Genomic DNA, 26173 nt, shown 5'->3' with positions numbered 1-26173 from the left:
TGTCTCAGCAGGGTTTGCCCACTTCCCTGAAGGAGAGAGGAGCCTTTACCCTGCTCAGTGTGTTGGTGGGAGGAAGTTGTTTTCCCTCCCAGAACACACATGGATGTTTTCCCCCATGTTAACATAGTCACTCCTGTAGGTATGTGCTAAAGCCAGCATGTATGCATTTGGGTGGGTGGGGGGTGTCCTTATCCTTCTCTACCTCTTGCCATGTCTAAGACCCCTTCAGTTAGTCCAGTTCTCCTTAAATAAAATGTAGGCTCCACGCTTTGGTTTAGCTTTCAAGGTTCTTTGTTATCTGATTCCAACTTGTCTTTCCAGGGGTGATCTTTGAATAACCTCTGAGTTTACCACCTCGAATGTTCTCCCACCACCTGCACATACCAGATTGCAAAGGGACCGTCATGGTTCAGTGCAAATGTTTCCTTTTTCTTAAAGCTACAGACTCACTGCTGTGAGATCTGCTAGTACCCAACAGAGGCGCACCTGGAGAGGGAGGAAAAGGAACCACTTCCAAGTTTGCTCTTACCCTCCTTCCTGGCCTGGGTCAAAAATAGTCTCTGTACCCAAGTGTTCCTGGAGCAAGGTGGTTTTGAGCCTAGAATTGCACTTAATCTGTTCCAACATAATTGCCCATCTTTGTAATTGTAATTTTGTTAAATGAATGAATGTAAAATGGAGAAAACTGCTTCAAAGAGGAAACGTTGAGTAAATTGTGAACCCAAAAATAGAATTAGAGTTTCAGTTCTGCGTTCCAGCGTGTTCTGAGAAAACGGGGATATCAGTTCAACAAAGCAGTACACCACACGCTGTAGGAATTTGAGTGCAAAGTGAATGTGGATATTCACTTGGATTGAAGAGAGTCGAAGGCACTTCTGGAGGCCTGGAATGAGAGGAAGCCTTGGGAAATTCCAGGGACCTTGGTTTGGAGATGATAAATCATGCCATCTCCAGTATGAGGCATGGTCACTAATTGCCTGATAGTGCTCATGTCATCTACGACACTGTGATGCAAATGAGGGATGGGAAGTGGCCCTTGACCTGCATTGCGCATAGTCTAGTGAAAAGTGACCCGGTATTGAGGTGAGGATTATGAATAAGTGCTCGACTGGCTTGTCCAACTATGTCATAGGAACTCTGATGACAGACATGACTGCTGGATGCTAGAATGGACATGGGTAGAATTTGAAGAAGTGGAGGGGAGAGGAGAGGAGGGCACCTTATGCAGGCCGGCACAGGGGTGTGGGGGTGGGTGTGAGGTCAAAGGTTGAAGGCTAAGTAGGATGGCCTTGAGCAGTGGTTCTCAGCCTTCCTAATGCTGTGACCCTTTAATACAGTTCCTCATGTTGTGGTGACCCCCCCCCCCCAACCATAAAATTATTTTCGTTGCTACCTCATAACTGTAATTTTGCTACAGTTGTGAATCGGGTGAACTCTGTGAAAGGGTCGGTCGACCCCCAAAGGGGTCGCGACCCACACGTTGAGAACTGCTGTTCTTGAGGCTATTCAGGTGATAGGGCTGATGGAAAGACTGCCAGAGAAGGAAAGGAACATGCGGCTTCATTGCCCTTCCAGCTCTGGAACATTCTAAGAAAAGACTCGGATGCGTGGCCCAAGAGACCCTTAGAGCTCCTTGAAGGAGTGCATCTCAGGCAAAGGCAGTTAGCACCATAGCTCACGTGGCCCTTCCAAGGTAAGAAGTGAAGGATGGAAACTGCTAAATACCCTTTAATGTGCAGGAAGACTGAGTCATGGAATCAAAAGAGTGTTCTAGTTCTCTGAAGCCTGTGTTTTCCGGAGTGGCTCAGGTTCTTCTTTGGACTAGGGTGGCCATTGTGCCTTGACAACCATTGCTTGAAGAAGGGTGAACATTTGAAAGACTGGACAGGCAGTTTCATTTGTGATTGAGAACATAAAGAGATTGTACGATAAAGGATTCTTTTCTGACTGCCAAGCACCTTTTGGTGGCTTGTTTGCAGCAGTTCGCTAATCCAAGGACAGTGGGATACAAAGAGGGTGCAGATGATGTCCTAAGTGGGTGCCTCAGGATCTGACATGCGTTGGCTAAAACTGTATGCAGGTCTTTCTAATCATTTAGCAGTGTGAGACAGCTGTAATTCAGGTGGGACTGAGACAGAGTTGGGTCTCTGCTCAACGAGTACAGCTCCTTCTTTGTGCTTTGTGTCCCACTGAAACATTAGCCATGGGTCAGGAGTACTGAGACAGTCTGGTCGTGGGAGGCTGGCATGGGTGGGGGACGAGGGGGTGATATCTTTACTTTTTGTCCCATTACTTTGTAGTATTAAGAAGTGGCCTCTCCTTTGGTGTCTGTGCCCCTCCCTCCCCTTTGTCTTGCTTTATGGTAACTTCTTTCCTTGTATCTCCTCCTCATGTACAGTGTTTAGTTATTGTTGTCGAATTTCACTTGATCCAAGGACAGAAGCAGAGGGGAAGCTCAGCATATGGTGTGAACCAATCACAGGTGAAGGAGCAGATGAGGGAGGAGAAGGCATACCAGTCCAGGTAGGTGCTAAGGCCTGCTCCAGACACAGTGCTCCATGAAACATGGTGCTTGTGATTCTCAGGGCCAAGTCTTGATCAAGCTGACCCTGAACTTTACAGATCTTGCCTTAACCTCTTTGATACATTTTATGGACAAAGTTAAGCCAAGAAATACGAATAGGCCAGTGACTATGCTGACGGCAGACACTGTGGTGGGGCGCGTGGGACTGGTCTTGAAGTTAGAGTTGAAACTTGTGCATGGACCTTAGTTAGACCTGCTGTTTAAAATCTTGTGAGCCCAACACATACAATCATCAGTCGATATGTTTGGCCAACAGCTATGTATAAAGAGCTTACTACGCTCAATGACGAGGCCTCACAGGGAGGTGATTGCTGCCATTGGTTCAGATCCTCGGTGACATCGTGGAGATCTCAGCATCTGTTTAGTGGCAGTATCCTCAGCATGTTATCCTCCGCCCTCAGGCCGGTTGCCTCATAGTCTAAAGTTACTCTCTGTGGCTTTGTGTTTACATCTGTGTTAGATCATGAAAAAGATGGGTAAGAGTTATGTCAGCGACATTGTTCCATTTTGTGTGAGGAATATGCACATTGCATGAAAAACACCAGCTGGTTTTGTTTGTGTCTCATTGTCTCTGGGCTGTGGGATTGCCCCTGGGAGCAAGAGGAGTTGAGGAAGAGAGAGAAGGGAGGGAAGTTTTTGAGAGGATTAGAGAAGAGAATCTATGTTAAAAAAAAAAAAAAAAGACTAGGGCAGTGCTTGGCCAATAGGCTTTAATGAAATATATCTCACTTCTCTTATCTGCTGTTCTTTGAAAAGCATGAATTCCTACTTGGACTGGGCCCAGGTCCATGCACATGTGAACTAAATGTCCTTGGTACAGGCCAGTAGAATGCTGTCTTAGAAAAATGCATGCGTTGGGGCCAGCAAGTCACAATCCTGCCTTCTTCCTTTTACTACCCCTGGCAAATGGTACAATGCCTATTTCATAGTAGATACTCAGTAAATGTGTGTTGAAGTGACTATGCATGTTTCCCTCAAAAAAATTGGGAGTCCTGAAACAACCATATCCATTTATTCTTCTGTTCATTTCCTTCTTTAGCTAAGAACTGCTATTCACTAAGGATAAAGGGCAAATTAAGGAATGTGCAATGGGGGTGAGAAAGTATAGAGAGCAAGGTAAAGACAAGATGGTGAGGTGTGTCAAGAATGGCAGGCAGCAGCTGACGTTTTGCCATCGCAGATCAGGTATGAATCCTCCACGGAAACTCTTTGGACCGGTAGAATACACCACTCACCTAGCAGCTTACAGGTGCTGGTTCAAAACCACCCTGATGTGGTTTGGAAATCTGCTTCTGAAAGGCCCCAGCCTGGAAAACCCTGCAAAGCATTTCTATTCTGTACACAGTCCCGATGAGTGGGACGTGACGTTGTCAACCAAGAACAAAAACCAGTTTCATCCTGGTAAAAAGAATCAATTGGGTCCTAAAAGAATACTATTTTTTTTAAATGTGCAATCTTGCTATAAACTTCTGTTTCTTCTCTTTGTGAAATAACTCCATATCTGAAGTACATTATTTTGATATATTGAATAAGTATTTATTGAGCCAGATACTGTGTTGTGAAGAATAGAAGAGCGTGAATAACTCTCAGAAAACACTGTTTGCAGTTTTTCCTGAACCGAATGTTAGTACTTGAATCTCTCAGGATTCCATTCCCCTCTGGCCCCGAGCTCCAGGGACGAGGGACCTTGCTTCTGAGCTCCAGGAGTCTGTGACCAGTGCTGGGAAGGACAGCTGGCCAGAGGCCTTGAGTGGTGTACCCCTGGACTGGCAGATAAGGCCCCACTTTCAAGGACTGTTCTGCTTGAAGAGGGCAGGACTTCTGGTACAATGGAATCAAACCACAAGTCGACGAGTAGACAGGAAGTGGAAGAATCCGGAGCTGTGCTGTTTACAGTGGTAACCACTGGCTGTATTCTAAGTGTGGTCAGTCCAAGTTGAGAAGGATTTTAAGTAAGATTGACATACTGAATTTCAAAGATCTAGTATGAAAAATAAAATGTAAAACATCTCATTAGTAATATTGTAATATTGAAAAGCATGAATCTATTTTTGGATAAGGTCCAGATCAATGCCTTGGTATAAGAACTTAAATTCCGCTCTTTGAGGAAGACGCGGCCGTTGTCCCGCAGTGCTCCGTCCCCCGATCCCATTCCTGACTCACCGCTGTTCGCTCTCGCCGAGGAACAAGTCGGTCAGGAAGCGCCCCGCCGCCATGGCATTTAAGGACACCGGAAAGACACCTGTGGAACCAGAGGTGGCCATTCACCGAATTAGAATTACTCTGACCAGCCGCAACGTGAAATCCTTGGAGAAAGTGTGTGCTGACTGGATCAGAGGGGCTAAGGAGAAAAACCTGAAAGTGAAGGGACCAGTTAGGATGCCTACCAAGACTCTGAGAATTACGACCAGGAAAACTCCCTGTGGGGAAGGCTCTAACACCTGGGATCGATTCCAGATGAGGATCCACAAGCGTCTCATTGACTTGCACAGTCCGTCTGAGACAGTGAAGCAGATCACTTCCATCAGTATTGAGCCTGGAGTAGAGGTTGAAGTCACCATTGCAGATGCTTAAATCAACTATTTTAATAAATTGATTTATCTGTTGGTAAAAAAAAAAAAGAACTTAAATTCCTTCGGTAAAAGGACATATTTAATGATTTCACTAACTATTTCAATGAAATCATATTTTATATGCAACAGTTGCAATCTAAGAGGTTGATTCTGACTCATCAGAGCCCCTGTCTATCAGAATCAAACTGCTCCATAGGTTTTTTGAATGGCGGATGGTTTTAGAAGTAGATTGCCAGACCTGTCTTCAGCATTGCTTTTGGGTGTATGAGAACCTCCAACTTTTTGCTTTAGCATCTAACCAATTGCTTGTCCGTGTCATCAGGGTCTCTGTATGTTTCCATCTACTTGTCGTTGGTTACAGAAAATGTATCAAATGGACTTTGTCTTTTCATCAACTGATTTTGAATGTGACTAAAGGGAAGTGTGAGCATGCGCGTGTGGCCTGCGTGTGGGCTGCTTGCCTCTTTCGAGGCATTTTGAGAACTGTGTCCCCTTGCCCGGGGTTTTGACCTGTTTGCTATAGAGCTCGCCTCCTCTGCGGTCGCCTTGGAGTCAGTTTGACTTCCAGTTCTTCTAGGACAGAGGAGACCTACTCAGGAGGGTTTCTAAGGCTGCAAATATTATAGAAGGTGACTGCCTTGCTTTTCCTGTGGGCAGTGGATTTGAACCTCGAAGCTTGAGCTTAGCAGTCCAGTGCTTCTTCCCCTGTACCACCAAGGCTTTTAATCAGTGTCGATAGGGCAACATAAGAGCCTCTCAGGTCCCTGAGGTGTGCGCTTTTTGCACCATCACTAGACAATTTTGGTTTCGTGTCTTATCTTTCGGGTGCCTGTTTTAAATCCCTGCTCACCTTCGCTGATTTGAGTATCCTCTGTAGCGTTTGTTATTCAGAATCAAGTTTTCAAGATCTTGTACTTCTTTTATGTGGTAAATGAAGGGCTTGGGTTAGATTAATTTAGCATTTTAAAAATTATAAATACCAGTTTTCCATTGAATCTCATGAATGGCTACCAGTGGTTGTTGACCTTACAGATGGACATTCTCCTTCCTTTCCTTAAAAATCAAGTCAAATGCCATTCACTTAACGCTGCACATATTAGCTGCCCAGTGAAGATTTGTTGAGAGAAATCTTTCTCTAGGTCTTTCCTCTATAAGCGCCACCATCTCCACCCTGACCTATGTTATCCTGGGCTCCGTGGGACAAATCAGGTTGCCCTCTGGCAAGGCAGCCCCCACACCCAAATATCCTTCCCCTCTAGACTCAACTCCGCGGTACTCTAATCTTTGTTCTGGCAACACTGCTCTTCTTGATTGCATGCTTGCTGAGAGAATTTTCCTAGCTTCCCGAGAATTTTTCCTGCATTGTTGAAATGTGTAGCTTCCATTGTCTGATTCCATTATCCAGCCTGCTCTTCAGGGCTGGCTGTAGTTTTTGCTCTCCTGGTCCTGCCTACCTCGGTCTATACCCTTCCCCACAGCTTTCTCTGCATCCCAGGCTTGCTTCGGGTTCTCGTGCCAGGGCATGGCACCATCCCTGTCAAATACGGGAGCCTCCTGCAGACGCCCTCTGCCTGCCACTTCCACGGGACTCGACAGGTCCCTGCACGCCGGGTGATTTCCCCGAGCTTCTCTGGCATATTGTGGATGACAGGAAATTAAGTCAGGATTTTTTACTCAGTGAGCACTGCAAGGATGGTGCCAAAGATGTATGGATTTTTGCCAAATTTAATGTTTTTACAACAGGAAAATAAGTATTAGGCACCAAGATTTAAAGTAAAACAAAACAAATAGGGAAAAGAACAGCTGCAGAATGGGTGCTGGCCATATGTCACAAGCCAACAAAATGAAGCTCCTGTTTTGTGAACTGAAACGCAACTCGTTGTGACTCAGAGTCATATTTAATCTGAAAGCACGTTTGACACGCTGACAGGTGGGTCTTCTGTTCTTTGGTCCTCTTTCCGGCCCACTCTGACCTTCCAGACCAGAATGGAACTTTGCTGTTTATTTGCAACACGAACGTAACGTGACAGTATGGCAAGGGGGCTTTCTCAGGAAAAGGAATTGTGTTTCACTCATTTTTGAATTCTCAGCAAAAGATGCTCAACTTCAGTTTGCCAAAGTTTTATTAATAGTCTTCAGTTTTTTAGAACAATGTTAGCTTTACAGAAAAAAAGAATGTAGACAGTACAGCAAGTCCCCATTTTTCAGAGTGCTAAATGCTTGCTAAACTCGTGTGTGTGTAATTTAGGATTCTGCCTGAAGGCTTATAGACGTTTTTTAACCCCCTGAAAACCAACCAAAGGTGCATTTTCAAAGCACTGGTGCCCATAGATTGACCCCAAATAGCAAAATCCCTTACCTGAGGGGCTAATAAAAATAATAGTTTAGACCTACAAAAGTATGACTGTAGTTTAACTTTACTGAAGTATTATTAATAGAGTATTTTTCTCACATTGATTCTGTACACATTTCTCACAGATTGTGTGTATATCTAGAAATCTGTCTAGTCACAATAGACCTAATATTATAGTGAACCGTGGTGGTGTACTAGTCACAAATTTGTGTGCTACCAGCAAGCCTGGCAGTTCAGAACCACCAGCTGTTCCAAGGGAGAAAGACAGGGCTTTCTATTCCCTTGAACAGTTACAGTCTTGGAAACTCCCAGGGGCTGTTCTACACTGTCCTGTAGGGTTGCTATGAATTATCATCAATTCCATGGCAGTGAATTTTTTTTTTTGGTCTATGGAAATAAATACCATGAATTATTAGAAAAGTTTTTCTTGATAAACACGAAATAACTGTTATAATATTGTTCTCAGATAAATGAGCCACAAGGAATGTTCTCCTAATATGATGAAGTGTTGAGTTGCCGCCAGAGCAGACAGCATGTGATATAAATCTTGTTGGCTCAGCAGGAATACATTTTTAGGCCTAAAGTAGAGAAAGGGAATGACTTAAGGATAAATGATTTTAAATAAAAAAAGATTGCAACTGCATGATTATTTTAGACAGTTGCACACTGGAACATTTAGCTCCAGGAAATGACACCAAAAGTAGAGAAAACGTGACCCTTTGTGCACAAATGCTGCTCTACGGACTTTGTTTCATTTCTTTCTTTTTAAAAAATAATTAAATCATTTTATTGGGGACTCGTACAACCCTTATCACAATCCACACATACACCCATTGTGTCAAGCACATTTGTACATTTGTTGCCATCAGCATTCTCAAAACATTTGCTTTCTACTTGATCCCTTGGTTTCAGCTTATTTCCCCCTCCTTTCTCCCTCCCCCATGAACCCTTGATAAGTTATAAAGTATTATTTGTCATATATTACACTGTCCGACGTCTCCTTTCACCCACTTCTCTGCTGTCTGTCCCCTAGGGAGGAGGTTATATGTAGATCCTTGTAATCTGTTCTCCCTTTCTCCTTCACCTTCCCTCCACCCTCCTGGTATCACCACTCTCACTACTTGTCCTGAGAGGTTCACCTGTCCTGGATTCCCTGTGTTTCTAGTTCCTATCTTTACCATTAGACATCCTCCAGTCCAGTCAGATTTATAAGGTAGAATTGGGATCATGATAGTGGAGGCTGGGGGGTGGAGGAAGCATTAAAAAACTAGAGGAAAACTGAATGTCTCATCATTGCTACACTGCACCCTGACTGGCTCGTCTTCTCCCTGCGACCCTTCTGCAAGGGGATGTCCAATTGCCCACAGATGGGCCCTGGTTCCCCTCTCTGCACCCCCCCTCATTCACAATGCTATGATTTTTTTTGGTCTTTGATGCCTGATACCTGATCCCTTTGATGCCTTGTGATCTCACAGGCTGGTGTCCTTTTTCCATGTAGGCTTTGTTATTTCGCAGTTAGTTGGCTGCTTGTTTATCTTCAAGCCTATAGGATCCCAGACTCTATATCTTTTAATAGCCAAGCCCCATCAGCTTTCTTTACCACATTTGCTTATGCACCTGCTTTGTCTTCAGCGATCATGTTGGGACAGGCTGGTGTGCTTCTTCCATTAGGTTTTGTTGTTTCTTAGCTAGAGGGCTGCTTGGTTATGTTTCATTTCTTATTAGCTCAAATGGGAAGTCTACTGACATGGTTAGGTAAATAACTATTTTGCTATAATTAGATAAGAATTTTTTGAGATACCAAGCATGGAAATATTGACATCATTAAGTAAAAATATTGGGAGACAATTTTTATGTACAATATGATTATACAAGCATGGAGACCTGCTAAGGAAAAGAATTATAACTCAAGAATTATGAGAACTTTTCATTATTTACATGATTTTAATTGCAAGTCTATATCACTTAGAAGAGGTTAGTGATTGTGCAATGATAGAATTCTCTTCTTCCTTGCAAGAGACCTGAGCTGGAGTTCCAACCAATGCAACTCATGCATAGTGACAATTCATCCGTAAGTGGTTTGCATGTTGCTTTGAACCTGTTAATGCTTTCATGGAGCTTCTAGGTGAGCATGGGCTAATAAAGGCTTGGAGATCTGCTCTTGAAAGATTAGCCATTGAAGACCCTGTCAGTCAGCATTGCCCAGTGGCAACCAGTTCTGGGACTGGCACAGGACCCAGCAACCTGCTGTTCCTCTGTGTCTGCGGTTGCCACATGTCAGAGATCCCCTCAACAGCAGCTAACAACAGCAGCAGCATGTGTCATCAACCAAAGAAGCAAACCAAACTTTTATGTGACCTGGGGGGAGTTTTACAGAACAAATCAGTTTCCCATTCAGCAAGTCATACACATTTTGTTTCATGCCATAGTTTGCCATGCTCACAATATAGCATTCCTTATCCTACTTTCTCCATCTTCCGTTTCCCTTTCTTTCCTAGGTCTTCTGGATGTTGTCCCTGGTAAAAGGATACCTTTGGGATTTCCACAAGCAGGGAGGCAGGACTTCAAACTGGGTAGAACCAGTTCAGTTATGGCCAATACAGCAAAACCAGAATAGATCTGAATTTGTAAAATGTAGGTAGACCAGACTGATAACTGGAACAGAAAAAAATACATACGACTCAAAGCTATGGAATGGGAGGCTCTGAAGAGGCATGGTAAACTCTTCCAGAAGCTTGATTTGGGAGATTCACTTATTACCAGGCTGTGGAGAACAAGACATACTCAAAGTGGTGAGCTCAGCTGCCACCTTGGACCCCAGCAGGGCTGTTTCCACCTTGGCCAATTCACAGATGTGTTTGCTATGCAGGGCGGCACAGCTCTTGTTTTCTTAGAGGGAGATATGTGTCTAGTAAGGTGTTGGTCCATATTTTTTTTCTGTTTGGGCTGTCATTTGTGTATATCCCATTTTACAAATTTATTACATTCTAAGTTTGCTTCATCAGCCATGACTAAGCTGGTTTAAACCACTTTGAACCACTGGGTGAGATGTTGCGAAGTGGTGAGGGCCACCTTTAAAAATTTAAAAATAGCCCCCTAAACAAATAAACATGACTGTGTAGTCGATTCTGATGCATAGTGACCTAGTAGAATAGTTGACAGGGTTTCCATGGCTGCAAACCTTCCTGGACATGCTGGTGAGTTCAAGCTGTTGGCTTTTCCATCAGCAATTGAATATCTTAGCCATGGTACCACCTGGAAGCCTCTAAAACTTGAGTGCTCTGATTCATAGCATTACACGCACCAAAGCTATTACTTTTGCTAAGTTTTCAGCTGAAGATAAAACCAACAAAAACACACACACACACACACACACACACACACACACACACACACACACACCAAAGCCACTTCCTCAGGTCAGTTCTGACTCATGTCTACCTTATAGAGGGTTACTCAGACTGACAATCTGGATGTTCTCGTCCCGTCATGCTCTCAAAAACTCACTGGTAGGTTTGAACTGCCAACCTTATGGTTAGCAGCACAACAATTACTCCACAGCAGCACGAGGGCTCCTTCCATGGCTCCTAAAACCAAATCAAATCAAACCCACTGCCATCGAGTAGATTCTGACTCATAGCAGCTCTTTGTGGGCATTCTTCAGCTGTGCTCCTTTCTCCAGCTGTGCTCCTTGTGGGAATGTGCCTGGTAGAGGGTTTCACTCCCAGGGCTCCTCTGTGCTGCCGAAGGAAGCACTACTCGGTCTTGTACCACTGTTGTAATCACGGTGTCACTGCAGCTCCTTGAGGAGCTTCCTCTCTCCCACTGTCTCTCCACTTCCCCAGCAGGATGTCCTTTGCCAGATATTGGCCTCTTCTGGTAAAATGTCCGAAGTACACGAGATGCAGTCTCACATTCTGGCTGCACTTGTCCCAAGATCGATTTGTTTATCCTCTGACAATGCCTCTGACATTCAGTGTTCTTCCCTAGGACCACATATCAAACAGGCTCATTCTTCTGGAGGTGACTTTCTCATGGGCTACCTGTCACATACATATGAAGGCACTGAAGACAGCATGGCTTGGGTTCAAGAAGTCTGTGCAGCAGACCGACACAGTGTCATGAGTCTTTTGATTCCTTTCCCTGCCCCCCACAGTTTTGTTGGCATAAAATTCACATATCATACAATTCAGTAGTTCAGTAACATCGAGGAGAGTTGTGTAAGCATCACCACCATCAGTTTTAGAGCAGTTCCTTTGTCTTTGTACTCATCTTTATTAGCTCCCCATTTCCCCCCATCCTCCCCTGCCATGCCCCCAAGGAAATATTAATCCAGTTACTCTCTCTATAGATTTACTTGTCCTGAATGTCATATACAAACATTAAGAAACAACAAAAAATGAACAAGAATAACAATGAAACAAAAACCTCAATCAAAACCAAAGCACAACATGTTAAAAGCTAACACACATTTAAATGGATCCTAAGGGAGCTCAAATGATAGGGTACTAGATTTTAAGCTAACTGCGTCAGCAGCCATCCATTGGAATGCGTTCAACATGTTAGCAAGGATATTCACATCCCAAGCCCATGGTCAGAGAAGATTTATCAGGGCCTGAAGCCACGTGTGTTTCCCCTTCAGTTTTATAAAAGAAAGGAAACTGAAACAGCTGTAAAATGGGTCCAAAGGGAGATCAAATGATAAGGTATCACATTTTGACTTAACCATGTCTGCCAGAATGGTCTTTACAGTACTCTAAGTGAGGCGTCAACTAAGTCCACCTAGAAGCAGCACACCAGCCTGTAAATAATAAAATCCAAATCTAAAGGAGGGAATAGTATCAGGGTTTCAACACCTGGTTTGCAGAATTCTATGGATGGCAGTGGAAACCCCAAATCCATTTACAGGGTCCACACATGGATCAAGTCTTCAGTGCATCCCTCTGATCAGAGCTGAGGGATGCAAATCATCCTGTTTTCTTTTGATATCTTCACTGCTGCTTCCATAGCCAATGATTGTCAATCCAAGTAAAATGAAATTCTCTATTCTGCACGATGTTGATTGATTCAGTGGTGAGGAGTTTGGTTTTCTTTACATTGAGTTATGATCCACACTGACGGATGTACTCTGACTTTCATCTCTGTAGACCATCAAATCCTCCTGGCGTTCAGCAAGCAAGAGTGTGTCCTCTGCAGATGGACAGTTGTCAACAAGCTAACAAGTCTTTGCCCAGTCCTGATGCTGTGTTGTTTTCCTTCATATAGGTTTGCTTCTTGGATTACTTGCTCAGGGTACAGATTGATTAAATGTGGAGAAAAGATACACACCTTCCTGTTTTTAAACCTTGCAATATTCCCTTTTCCTCCGAATCACTGCCTCTTGGTTTATGTGCAAAATCTGTATGAGCACAGTGTTTTGAAACTCCCATTCTTTGCGATGTTATCCATAGTTTGTTATGATCCATAACAGTCAAATACATTTGCAGAGGAAACAGGTTCTCTGTTTTAGCCCCAACCCACCTGATATCAGCAATGATATCCTTGGTTCCACATCGTCCTCTGAATCTGGCTTGAATAATGTAATAGATGGTGGGAACTGAGGTAAGAAGTCTTTATTGTTAGGATTTCTACTAGTCTGCCTGCTGTCTGGGAGTTGGATGTGTTTAGATGTTTCTGTAGCTATCAGTCCTACGGCTTCAAATTCCCGAGTGCCTTTATTTTTGTCTCTCTGTCTTTAGACTCCAGAACTCTTCCTCAGGTGATGTTTGTGAGTTACAGCTCTTTCAGCTCTAGTCCTTTCATATTTATTCTGCGGGAACCCTGGTGTGGTGGTAAGATGTGGGAGAGAAGAGGTATTTTTCTACTCTATGATTAAATTTTCGTATTTTAACTAGGCCTGTTTCTCTGGACTTTGGCATTCACAAATGTCCCTTAGCTATTTTTCCCAGTCATTCAACTGGAGAAAGATGAGGCTTTATACTCAAAGAATATTGAATGTGTCACGGTCTGCCACAAGAACAAACCAATCTGCTTTAGAAGTCCTGCCTGAATGGTCCTTAGAAGGAAGGTTGGGGAAACTTCGGCTCACGTGCTTTGGACATATCAGGAGAGACCAGTCACTGGAGAAGGACATCATGCTTGGTGAAGGAAGAAGGGAAGTGCACAGTAGGAAAGGCCCTGGACAAGAGGAATGGGATGGACACAGTGGCTACCACAATGGCTTCAACCATAAACACAAGTGTGAGGATCGTACAGGACTGTGTGTTTTTGTTCTTCTGTGCATAGGATTGCTGAGTGGGAACAAGATGACATCTAACAACAACAACAACAACAACAACAGATTTACTGTCTTGGCAGACCGCTGGTAGTACTGGCAGGGTCCTATGGAATCCAATCCACAGCAGTAGTTTTGGAGATTGAAGTGAGACAAAGGGGCCGGATGGCTTACTCAGGTGTGATTGGGCTGTTAACCACAAGCTCAGCACTTTGAATCCACTAGCCCTTCTGCAGACGAGGTCTCTGATTCCAGCAAGAATTACAGGTCCACCTCATGGTACACGCCCCCCTCCCTTGACCATTGGATCCCCACTATCATGAGGTACCCTCTAGCCAAGTGCATTTCTAAATACTTACCTTCTTTAAATGCTTACCTGTGTGGGCGGGATCTCTGCCAGGTTATCTGACCCCCCACCCCCAGTCAATGTCTGGGTGCCCTACAAGGCTGGACTTGTGCATATTTTGCCTCTTAGCTCTGTTTCTTCTAAATTACTAGTGTTATGATGATGGGTTGGGCGTTCACAACTAATGGAATTTTTTTGCCAGAAATATAAATAATTATCTGCATGCACTTACTATTCATAGCTTTATTTTTGTTTCATGCATGGATAATGAGATATTAGGCATTCAAATAAATTTGGAAAACCACCAAATTTTTATGATTTTTATGGAATTTCCCTAAGAAATATTAAAACTCAAGCTTTGTACTCAGTGGAATACAAAAGAAGGCAAATGCCAAAGATCACATGGCATAGTGCTCCACATTGATATTGAACAGTGTAGGTAAATACAGAGAGACAAACAGCAAATTTGTTTTTTCCAGGGTCAAGGAGACAGGGCAACCAGAATAACTACTAGTGGACTAGGATTTTATTTGGGTGTGATAGGTGTGCGTTAGAAGGAGATGGAGATGGTGGATGGCAAGACTTCCTCTTACATAATTTGGACATACCCTCAGGGGAAGCCAGGTCCTGGAGAAGGACATCGTGCTTGGCAAGGAGGTAGATGGATGCAGTAGCTGCAGCAATGGGTTCGGTTGTGGAACCAACGATGAGGATGGTACAGGACTGGGGTGTTTCCTTCTGCTGGGCACTGGTGGCTCTGGGTAGGCAAGGCCATCGACACATGATCACACACTCCCCTCCAGGGGGATGAACAACAGAAAACAATAGAACGACAACAAAGAGGTGGTGGTTGCACAACGTTGTGAACATACTGAACTCCACAGTCTTGTTTCCTTGAAAATGTTTCATGTGATTTTTGCGTGCATTTCTCCTCAATTTAAAATGAACTACTCTGAACTAATTTACATTGAACAGTTCAGAAGTTTTTATAGTGCAAAACAATTCATCTTCTTATCTTAGACTTTCAGTCTTCCAAAGAGGAGACATCTCTTGCTACCGAGCTTTTCCATGTTTCTTGCCTGTCAGCCACGCCCCCTCCAGTACTGAGGTACAGAAATGAGCACAGCACCCACAGCAGAGTGCCTGCTCCGTGCCCACTTGGAACCGTTTGTTTTTTTTTCACACCAACAGCCTTACATCATTTATTGTTAAACTTGATTAGAAAGCAAAACACCAAGGAATAAACCAGATTATTTGCCAATAGAAGTTCAAGTCATCAGATGGGAACAAAATTTGAGCCTGGGAAAATGCGGCCATGCGTGCCACCCTTCAGGGGGCTCCTTACAGCCCCAGCTTGGTTCTTCTCCAATGTCTTCTCTTGGAGTTGTACCTGATTTTATTACCGGTTTTCATTCGAATCCATTGGGGAATGGGCCGATTCTGCTTCTGTTTCTTGGCCAGGAATCTCTTGATCCTGAAAGTCTTATGAGACGACATGGTGAAGTCGGAGCACCACCACACTCGGGGTGGCAGAGAAACGGAGAGAGCCCGTTTGTTTCTTAGCACACACAAAGCTCCCTTATTATTTTTGAAAAGTACATAGCCCAAGGAAACGCTTTTTAACTTCTTTCAAGTTGGTGTGTGTTTCATCTCATGTTCTAAAACTTTTTTCTCCTGGTGCTGGTTTTGCCTTTACCATAACAAGATTCTTATTCTGTTCCCAATTCAATATCCCATTAGCTAAATCAATTGGTGCTTTGTAAGCAGGTTAAGCCTCAGAACTCGCTCCATTTTATAAGTGATTCTTCTGAGAATCAGGAGTGATGGTGGGAAAGGCCAATTGCTGTTATTGCAACAAGAAAATTAAAAAGGAACTAATCAGTAACCATTGAGCCAATGAATGTGTCCCTTAGCTCTAGTTTGACAGATAGATATGAAGAACATGCTGTGTTTCTGCCCTCTCCAGCAGAGAAGTGTGCAATCACGAGCTGCAGGTTCACTCTGAGAGATGACTGTGGGCGCCCTGTTTCCCACTGTACAAGACTATTAGTATGTAATACATGTAAACAGAATATGCTTTATCAAAGCTGGACAAGACCTCTATTCTTATTCAGTGCAAACAGATCACACATGTGAAAACCTCCATTTCTAGTTGGCTGCATAAGCTTAAATGCATAGCACTGCAGTGCTTTTCAAAGTACTAATTTGTACTTCTAGCAGTAGCAAATTCCAGACCTGGAGATTGAATGATTAGAGTTGAGGGATTGCCTTTGGTCCCTTTTTGTATATGTGTATGGCAGGAAGCACAAGGAGAGGTTTCTGTCCCTTTAGGCAGTGCTTGCAGTTGATGACCACTTGGAACAGTGTCTAAAATGCCCACATTTATGTAGAGAAGAGCAAGGGCTAGCGAGGGTCTTCACTAATATGTTTCCTGTGTGACGTATGAGAGGGGGCCCAGCTCTAGGATTTTCTTATGAAAGCTTTCTTGTGGGATCCTGATTTTGCAAATACATCCTACCTAATACATGTGACCTGTTAAAACGATATTAAAATTGTGTATTTTGTCTTATTGGCAGTATCTCGTATACAATATCGACTACATCAAACAGCAATGCTTTAATTTTTTGAAATTATAAATGCAGAGACTTAAAAATGTGCCACAAGAAATGATATGGAAAAACAAAATCTCTTTCAGCTGAAAATACAAATGAACAAGTGTTTGTTTGCCTTTTAGAAAAAAATGTGTGTATGAGAATGTGTGTCATAAATTTTTGTTCATAATAGGATTGTCTTAGGTTTGTTCTCTAGAGAAGCAAACCTAGTGAAGTATACGTGTGTGTAAATATAGAGATTTTGTTCAAGGAATTGAAGGCTCTCATGACTAGTTTGTGATTGTCGTCGGGGGCCGTCACATTGGCTCAACTCACAGAGACCCGATGCACAGCAGAAACCACCTCTGCCTGTCGCTGCACGGTCCTCACAATTGTTACACTATTTGAGCCCATTGTTGTGGCCACTGGGTCCATCCATCTCATTAAGGGTCTTTCTCTTTTTGCATACCCCTCCACTTTACCAAACGCATTCTCTAGGGACTGGTCTCTTGAAAACCTGTTCAGTGGCTATGAGATGAGATCTTGTCATCCTCACAGGCTGAACTTCTTCCAAGACAACTTTTTTTTTTTTTTGGTACAGATGAGATATATTGACACAATGCTGGAATAATGGGCTCAAGTATGGGGACCATTGTGAAGATGGTGCAGGACTGGGTATGGATTTGTCCTGTTGTGCACGGGGCTGCTTTGGCTCATACCCACTCAATGGTAACAGCAGCAGCATCTTTAGTGTGCTTCCCCAGCACTGTAATTAAAAGGCATCAATCCCTCTTGGTCTTATTTGGTGATCATCTTTCACCTGCACTATGAGGTTATTAAAAACATCATGGGTTTGGTCTTTCACACCATAGTCCTCCCTCCAAGTGACATCCTGGGTCTTCAACAATTTTAAGAGGTCTTGTGCAGTAGATTTTCCCAATGCAATATGTTGTTTGATTTCTTTTCTGCTGTTTCCATGAGCAAGATTAAATCCTCGAAGCTTCAAAATGTTCTGCTTTTATTATGATGGTTATAGAGGCTGGAAAGTTCCAAGTCTGTGGTGCAGAAGCCAGGCTGGAGGTTTGACTCATATAGCCATAGGGGATGATGAACTCAGGTTTGACTGGTCAGACAACAGACTGCTGGCTCATAGACTGCTGGCTCATAGACAGACAACAGACAGCTAGGATTGGCAGGCAATATGGCAGGCCACTGGTTTAAGTCCTAAGGAGGTCAGATGATAATAGTCCGATGCAGGATCCAGACCAAGCAAAGAGCTAGAGCTTTGCCAGAATATCCACATATATTTCACGCAGGTCCCACCTCTTGTTTGTCAGTTTGTCATACTGTGGTAGCTTGGGTTTTGCTGTGATGCTGGAAGCAATGTCACTGGTATTGCAAATGCCGTTGAGTCACACAAAATGAACAGGTTTCAGCAGAGCTTGTAGGCACTGAAGAACTCAGCTCCCCACTTCAGAGGAAGGAGCCACTGAAAATCTTAATTTGTCTCTTTGAAACATTGTCAGAATGCCAAAGGCCTAATGAATGGAAGCAGAAAATTGTTAAAATATTTCAAGAACGGGCCCCTTGAGTTTGAGGACACTCAAAATGTGACTGAGGAGAAGCTGATTTCTTAGAGTGGAGTTGATCCTGGTGATGCAAATCAGGTAAGTACTAGCCAAAGAAAGGTTCCCAGAATTGATGGAATGCCCACCAAAATGTTTCAGTAAGCTGATGAAACACTAGAAGCATTCACTCATCAATGCCAAGAAATTTGGAAGACAGCTACTTGGCCAACTGAGTAGAAAAGATCCATAGTTGTACTCATTCCAAAGAAAGGTGACCCAACAGAACGGATCAAATTATAGAACAATAACATTTCTATCTCATGCAAGTAAAATTTTACTGAAGATCATCCAACAAATGGTTGCAGCAGTATATTGACAGCAAGTTGTCAGAGGTTCAGGCCAGATTCTGAAGAGGATGTGGCGAAGGGATATGATTGCTGATGTCAGATGATCTTGGCTCCAAGCAGGGAATACCCTCTCAGTACAATTGCTGAAGACAAAATGAATACATAAGCAAATGTGGTGAAGAAAACTGATGGTGCCCGGCTATCAAGAGATATAGCGTCTGGGGTCTTAAAGGCCTGAAGTTAAATAAGCAGCCATCTAGCAGAGAAGCAATAAGCCCACATGGAAGAAGTACACCAGCTAGTGTAATCATGAGGTGTCAATGGGACCAGGTAATAGGCATCTCATAACAAACGGACAACAAACAAAACAAACAAATAAAAAACCATATTGTTGAGAATGAGGGGGGTCAGAGCAGAGACCCAAAGTCCATCTGTAAACAATGGGACATCCCCCTCCACAGAGGGGTCACAGGGAAGAGATGTGGAAACTAGAGAGCAGTAAAGCACCAATTAAACAGCGTCTGGTTCCTTGAGGCTTCCTCACCCACCACTTTCATTGACCCCAGTGCTGCCTTTCACTGTGGGCTTGACTGGAGCATGTATATATGTACACAGATACGGATAAGAGATAAGAGCCCATGACACATGGAATTCAGGAACAGGAATGGGAATAGGGATACCAGGAGGATAGGGGGAAGGTGGGGAAAGAAGGCAGGTAGGGGGACCCAATCGCAATGATCGACACATGTTCACACACTCCCCTCCAGGGGGATGAACAACAGAAAACATGTGGGAAGGGAGACTGGTCGGTGTAAGATATGATAATAATACCTTATAATTTATCAAGGGGTTACGAGGGTAGGGGGGAGAGAGGGAAAATGAGAGGAGCTGATACCAAGGGCTCAATAGAAAGTAAAGGTCTAGAAAAGAATGATGGCAACATGTACAAATATGCTTGATATGATTGATGTGTGGATTGTTGTGAGAGTTCTAAGAGCCCCCAATAAACTATTTTAATAGTAAAAAAGGTGTTTATTTGTCTTTTATTGACTATGCCAAGTCATTTGACTGTGCAGATCATCGCCTACAATTTAACATACTATGGATAACCTCAAGAAGAATGGGAATTCCAAACATTCATTGTGCTTATGTACATGGTTCAAGAGGCAGTTGTGCAAATAGAACAAGGCAATACTGCATAGTTTAAAATCATGAAAGAAGTGCCTCAGGGTTGTGTCCTCTGACCATACTTTTAAAATCTGTATGATGAGCAAATCAGCAGAGACACTGGCTTCTATGAAGAAGAATGTGACATTGGGATTGGAGGAAGGCTTATTAACAACGTGCGACATGCAGATGACATAACTTTGCTTGCTGAAAATGAGGAGGACTTGAAACATTTGTTGATGAAGATCAAGGATTGCAGCCTTCAGAAGAGATTATGACTCAAGGTAAAGAAGATCAAACACACACAGCTAGACCAATAGGTAACGTCATTGATAAATGAAGAAAAAGTTGAAGGTGTCAAGGATTTTGTCTTACTTGGATCCACAATCAATGCTCTGGAAGCAGCAACCGAAAGATCAAAAGACAGGTTGCAAATAATCTTCTACACAAGATCACCATAGGACAAAGTGGGTAAAGTGGGTGAAGGGAGATGTTGGACAGTGTAAGACATGACAAAATAATAATTTATAAATTCTCAGGGGTTTGTGAAGCAGGGTGGTATGGGGAGGGGAAAATGAGGAGCTGATACCAAGCGCTCAAGTAGAAAAGTTTTGAGAATGATTATGGCAACAAATGTACAAATGTGCTTGATACAATGGATGGATGGATGAATTGGGGTGAGTTGTGCGAGCCCCCAATAAAATGATTGAAGAAAAAAAAGATCTCTTTAGAATATTGCAAAGCAGGATGTTTCTCTTAGAATTAAGGTGCACCTGATACAAGCCATGGTATTTTCAGTTGCCTCATATGCATGTGAAAATTAGATATTGAATAGAGAAGACCTAAGAAGAATCTGTACATTTGGACTGTGGTGCTGGAGAAGAATATTGAAAGTACCACGGACTGCTAGAGCACAAACCAGTGTCTTGGAAGAATTAAGGCCAGAGTGCGCCTTAGATGCCAGGATGGTGAGACTTATTGACACATATTTTGGACATATTTTCACAAGAGTGCAGTCCTTTTAGGGAGAAGGCCATCATGTTTGGTAAAGGGGAGAGCCAGTGAAAAAGAGCAGGGCCCTCTGGGAGATGGATTGACACAATGACTGCAAATAGGCTCAAGCACAGATAACATCATGAGGATGGGGCAGGTCCAGGAAGTGTTTCTTTCTATTGTGCATAAGGTCGCTATGGGTCAGAAGAACAACCACATATATGTAGTTAAATAGATGAAAAAATAGATAGCTTCAGTAAATGACTCTCATAGTGGTAGAGGGAGGTAAATCCCAAGGCTATGGGTCAGATTTCATTTGGGAAGATTTTCTTGGATCATTGAGCTGCAGAAGTTGACAGAACCCAAGATCAGCAGGACAGACAACAGCTTGCTGATTGATGAATGAATTTAAGATTATCTGGTAAGGAAGCAGCATAGAGGAAGTTAGAACTATAAACCATTTCCTTCTTTAATTTCTGAGTTCTTTTAATCCTGTTTTCATTTACTGATAATATGAGGGGGACCCCCCCAAAACCTGAAAATCATAGTATGCATTTTTCCCTCCAGATGAGCAACCAGCAGTTCACTCTGAGTTCATGCACTCAGTGGTGTCGCTTGAGAAGGTTCTCTCTGGTCGCAGTGAATTTTTTCATGAAAGCAGTTTCACTCAAACCTGTTTTTATATGATGGCCAACTTCAGAGAACAACGTGTGGCTTTGAAATTTTGTTTCCTCCTTGGGAAAAATGCCACAGGAACTGTTGTGGTATTGGTAAAAAAAATTACATATATAGGTTTGAAAAAAAATTCCATTTCTGGGGTACCGCAATATTTTAGGTTATGTTCCACAGCAAAACATGCAGTTCAACATCATCACTTGTACCGATGTACTGAGATATTCAGTTTGTGCCCTGCTTGTGGTCAAATATGTTGCCTTCCAGTTTTTGTTCTTTCAAACAATGCTACTGTGTTAGACTGAGTTTCCTAGAGAAACAAGTCCAGTGATGCTCATATATGTGTAAGAGAGAACTTTAAATCAAAGAGCAATTGTATATTGAGAAATCATCTCAGCCAGGTCTAGATCTAGTCCATAAGTCCAATATTAGCCCATATGTCTGATACTACTCCATAATCGCTCTTCAGACTCACATAGCCACTCTCAATGATGCCGAATGCAGGAAGGGCACAGGGTGCTGGGTGTAAAGTCTTGTGGATTCAGTGGTGTTGAAAGCATCCCAGTGCTGGTGCAGGTCTCCAGGTGGCTCCTCCAGCTCTCGGCATGTGGTTCCTCAGCAGGAAGGTGAAGCAGAGAGAGGGGCTCTCGAAGGCCTCAGCACGGCTCCCCATGGCCTGTCAACAGGAAGGTGAAGCAGAGACAGTGTGTGGCTGCCTCCCAGGAGAGAAAGTTCCCAGAAGAAGGCCACAGGAAGCATCACCAGGCTGTGACCTGATTAACAGGCTAGACTCCACCCCTACACTTATATATCAAGTTGACATAAAATTATATAACTACCACAGCTACTAAAGACATTTTGAAAACACATGCATAAAACAGTCTCTAAGTGTATCTGGAGAGCAAATGATCTGAATTAATATATTTGGATCAAATGTATATGCATTTTTTGTTTTGTTTTATTTCCAAATTACTTTCTAAGATGCCATCCACTATAATACAACCAAATATTGAATAGAAGTTCCTCTTTCATTACACTCAACAATAGTTGATGTTAATCTTGGTGCCCTCGGATGTGTGTGTGTGCACATGGGTGTTTTTGGTCTAAATATATTTTCATAAATATATATAGTAGGGTATATTTACAAAAATGAAATTGTTCCCTTGCAGCGGGAGAACCAAGAAAGGAGCATAACAGGTCAGCAGCGGGAGCAAAGCCAAGACTCAAGGCCCATAAAGAACCCCAAAATAGACTTCAGGCTAGGAGGGGCAGCTCCCGGAATTCCCCCAGGACCAATGTGGAGATAGTTATAAAGGTCGGCAGACAGACCTGGAATTATGTATGTTTTTTTCTTCAATCTTTTGTTTGATCTCTGTCACCTTTGGTTTGCTTACTTACATAGGGTAGGCAGGGGAAGCAAGCTTGAGGAGAAAGCATGGGGACCTGGAGGGACTAGGATGAGAAGGAGGCAGGGGAAGGAAGTGGTGAACAAATAATGCCATAGCCGGGAACAAGTCAACAGCAATCAAGCTGAAAGGAATTACTAAGAGGCAGAAGTAGGGCGAGTGTGATGGTGAGGCAGGAGGAAGGTAACAGGAATAATCTAGGAAGCAAAGCTGTGAATAGAAGTGTAATTCACAAAAATAGAGGTATTGATCTAGGTACATATATTTATATAGCAATACACTGAGGTAGTGGATGGACTTCGGGCCTCTTGCTCATACCCTCCCTCAATGCAGGAACACTTTGTTCTAACAAACTGACATGGTGTGAGGCTCACCCTCCAGACACGATCGCTGAAGACTAAATGGATGAATAAACAAATGTGGTGAAGAAAGTAGATCGTGCCCGGCTATCAAAAGATATAGCATATGAGGTCTTAAAGGCTTGAAGTTAAATAAATGGCCATCTATCAGAGAAGCAACAAGCCCACATGGAAGAAGCACAGCAGCCTGTGCAATCATGAGGTGTGATCGGGAGCAAGTAACAGGCATCAGAAGACCACAAACAAACAAACAACAAAAAACCCCAAGCCATATTGTTGAGAACGAGGGGCTCCAGAGCAGAGACCCAAAGCCCATCTATAGACAATAGGGCATCCCCTCAGATGAGTCAATCAGGGCACAGTGAAGCACCGATGAAACACACAATATATTCCTCTGGTTTGTTGAGGTTTCCTCACCCCTAATCTCCTGACCCTAGTGCTGCCTTTCACTGCAGGCTAGACTGGAGCATGCACGCTGGTACAGATGGGAGCTCATGGCACACAGAATCCAGGAACAGGAATGGGAATAGTGATACTAGAAGGGTAGGGGGAAGATGGGAAGAGGAGGAGAGGAAGGGGGAACCGATTGCAATGATTGACATATAATCACCACTACCCCTTTCCAGGGGGACCAACAACAGAAACTGGGAAGGAAGGGAGACAGCGGTTGGTGTAAGAGGGAGGGAAAAAGAGGAGCTGATACCAAGGCCTCAATAGAATGTACATGTCTAAAAAATATGATGGCCACATATGTACAAATATGCTAAAAATTTGATGTATGAATTGTTATGAGTTGTAAGAACCCCTCATAAAATGATCCTTAAAAAATGAAATGGCGTTTGAGATTAAGAGTGGGAAAACATCCATGTGATTATTATGGGATAGGTAAATTTCAGTGCCTTAAAATACAAATCAATTATTCAGATGAATGAACTAGATCCATATATAATAAACTTGCTTAGTTTTGAAAGCTGATAACTTTGAAGGGACCTTGAGGCACAGACTAATGAAGATTGCAGACCATAGATTTCATGATAGATTACAAAAATCATCGAGTGGACCAACCCGTAGCATCACAATAAACAAAGTAACGATGGAGTTGTCAAAGGAACAACATCAGGATTGGAGGAAAGTTGGTTTGTGCAGATTAAAAAAGCTTGCTGTCTAAAAGAAAGAGAAACTTGAAGCACTTGCTGATGAATATCGGAGATTAGACTTCTATATGGATTGCAACTAATTGTAAAGAAAACCGAATTCCCACAATTGGACCAATAATCAGCATTATCATAAATGGAGTAAAGATTGAAGTTGTCAAGGATTTCAATTTGCTTGGATCCAAGCAGATCAAAGGGCAGATCCGGTTGTGCAAATCTGCTGCACAAGACCCCTCTAAAGTGTTGGAGAACAAGGGTGTCACTCTGAAGACTGACGTGTGCACGATGAAGCACTGGTATTTTCAATCACTTCATATACATGTGAAACCTGGATAATGAATAAGGAAGACCACAGAAGCATTGCTGCATTTTAGTCATGGTATTTGTGAAGACTGTTGAAAGTACCATAGGATGCCAGAAGAACAAACCAATTTGTCTCGAAGTAGTATAACCAGAATGCTCCCTAGAAGCCAGTTTTGCTCTGCTGTACACAGTGTGGCTATGAATCAGAACCCACTGGGCAGCACTTAACAACACCAAATCATATGGTGCAAATTACGAAGTCTATAATTCCAGACTGTAGGCTCCCCAAGTGAGGGAACATATGTGTATATTCCACCACCTTCTTCATGTTAATCAGGAGAGACCAATCCCTGGAAAAGGACATCATATTGGAACAAGTTGAAGTGCAGCATTACACAGACATACCCCATCAAGAAGGATGGATATAGTTATTGCAAAAATAGGCTTAAACATAGGACAACGTGAAGATGGCAGGGGACCATTCAGTATTTCATTCTGTTGTACATAAGAGCCACTATGAGTCAGAACCAACTTCATGGCACCCAATGACGACGACCAAAAATGGATATCTGAAAAAAAAATGGATATTTGAGAGCATACTCCCACATAACAAATCTGTGTACACAGGTTGCAATTTAGGACATTTTCCCTCTGTCTCCATTTCTACTTTCTTTTTTAAAAATAGTTTTATTAGAGGCTCATACAACTCTTATTACAATCCATCCATACATACATCAGTTGTGTAAAGCACATTTGTACATTCATTGTCCTCATCCTTCTCAAAACATTTGCTCTCCACCTAACCCTCAAAACCCTGTGGGTCTGTGCCTCCTTATCTTTATAATGCTCCTCCTGCGTTCCAGCAGTGTTGAATGGACTGAATTCTGCGGAGTCCCTCTGGTATGTGTTCCTCCGTTGCCATCTTCTGCTCCATAATGTTTTTAATGACTCATTTTTTGGAAGTAAATCAGCAAGGATTTCTTACGAGGTACCTCTAGACCAGCGGTTCTCAACCTGTGGGTCATGACCCCTTTGGGGGTCAGATGACCCTTTCACAGGGGCGCCTGATTCATAACAGTAGCAAAATGTTAGTGATGAAGTAGCAACGGAAATAATTGTGTGGTTGGGGGTCCCCACCACATGAGGAACTGTATGAAATGTGTGGATTTGTTTCTCTAACATTCCCAGACGAACACACTGACCTAGCTCCGTGTACATCCCTTCAGTATTATCTTTAGCCATTGTTACTTCCTTGAGCTCCAGTTTTCTCTACCAGCAACATTGCCAGCTGAGGATACTTGACTTCCATTAAAACACTTCATCAGGAAAGTTCAGGTGTTTCACCACAACGTTTCCACAAAGAGTTGCTTTGACATACGTGCTATGGTGCTTCCAGCGGTTTCACATATCTCAGCTCCAAAATTACCTCCAGGAGATTCATGAATATAAAGGAAGAGCGAATCCTTCTGGTGCTTAGCCTGCC

At 43.0% G+C, this 26173-nt stretch overlaps 2 protein-coding genes across 6 annotated transcripts in view; both read left to right on the top strand.

The window, feature by feature from the left end:
* RNF144A (ring finger protein 144A) overlaps window positions 1–26173 on the top strand; it is a 190377-nt gene that overhangs the window by 7379 nt on the left and 156825 nt on the right. The window contains exon 1 of one of the 5 annotated variants that reach the window (XM_075557142.1): window positions 2503–2523. The exons of the other annotated variants lie outside the window; for them this stretch is intronic. The gene's annotated coding sequence lies outside the window, so the exon portion shown is untranslated. Of the gene's footprint in view, window positions 1–2502; window positions 2524–26173 lie in introns of those variants that run through there. 5 annotated transcript variants of the gene reach the window in all.
* On the top strand, window positions 4722–5196 carry LOC142454562 (small ribosomal subunit protein uS10-like). Its single transcript, XM_075555834.1, has one exon. It carries the CDS (start codon window positions 4799–4801, stop codon window positions 5156–5158), a length of 360 nt encoding a protein of 119 aa, XP_075411949.1. The 5' UTR covers window positions 4722–4798; the 3' UTR covers window positions 5159–5196.

The sequence above is a fragment of the Tenrec ecaudatus genome, chromosome 8, assembly GCF_050624435.1.
Source record: "Tenrec ecaudatus isolate mTenEca1 chromosome 8, mTenEca1.hap1, whole genome shotgun sequence".
NCBI lineage: Eukaryota > Metazoa > Chordata > Mammalia > Afrosoricida > Tenrecidae > Tenrec > Tenrec ecaudatus.
Note: the sequence above shows the minus strand (reverse complement) of the source record. Positions and strands in the feature narration are given on the sequence as shown.

Excerpts from the sequence above, each read along its gene's own strand:
- LOC142454562 (XM_075555834.1), top strand. The coding sequence starts at position 4,799 with ATGGCATTTAAGGACACCGGAAAGACACCTGTGGAACCAGAGGTGGCC.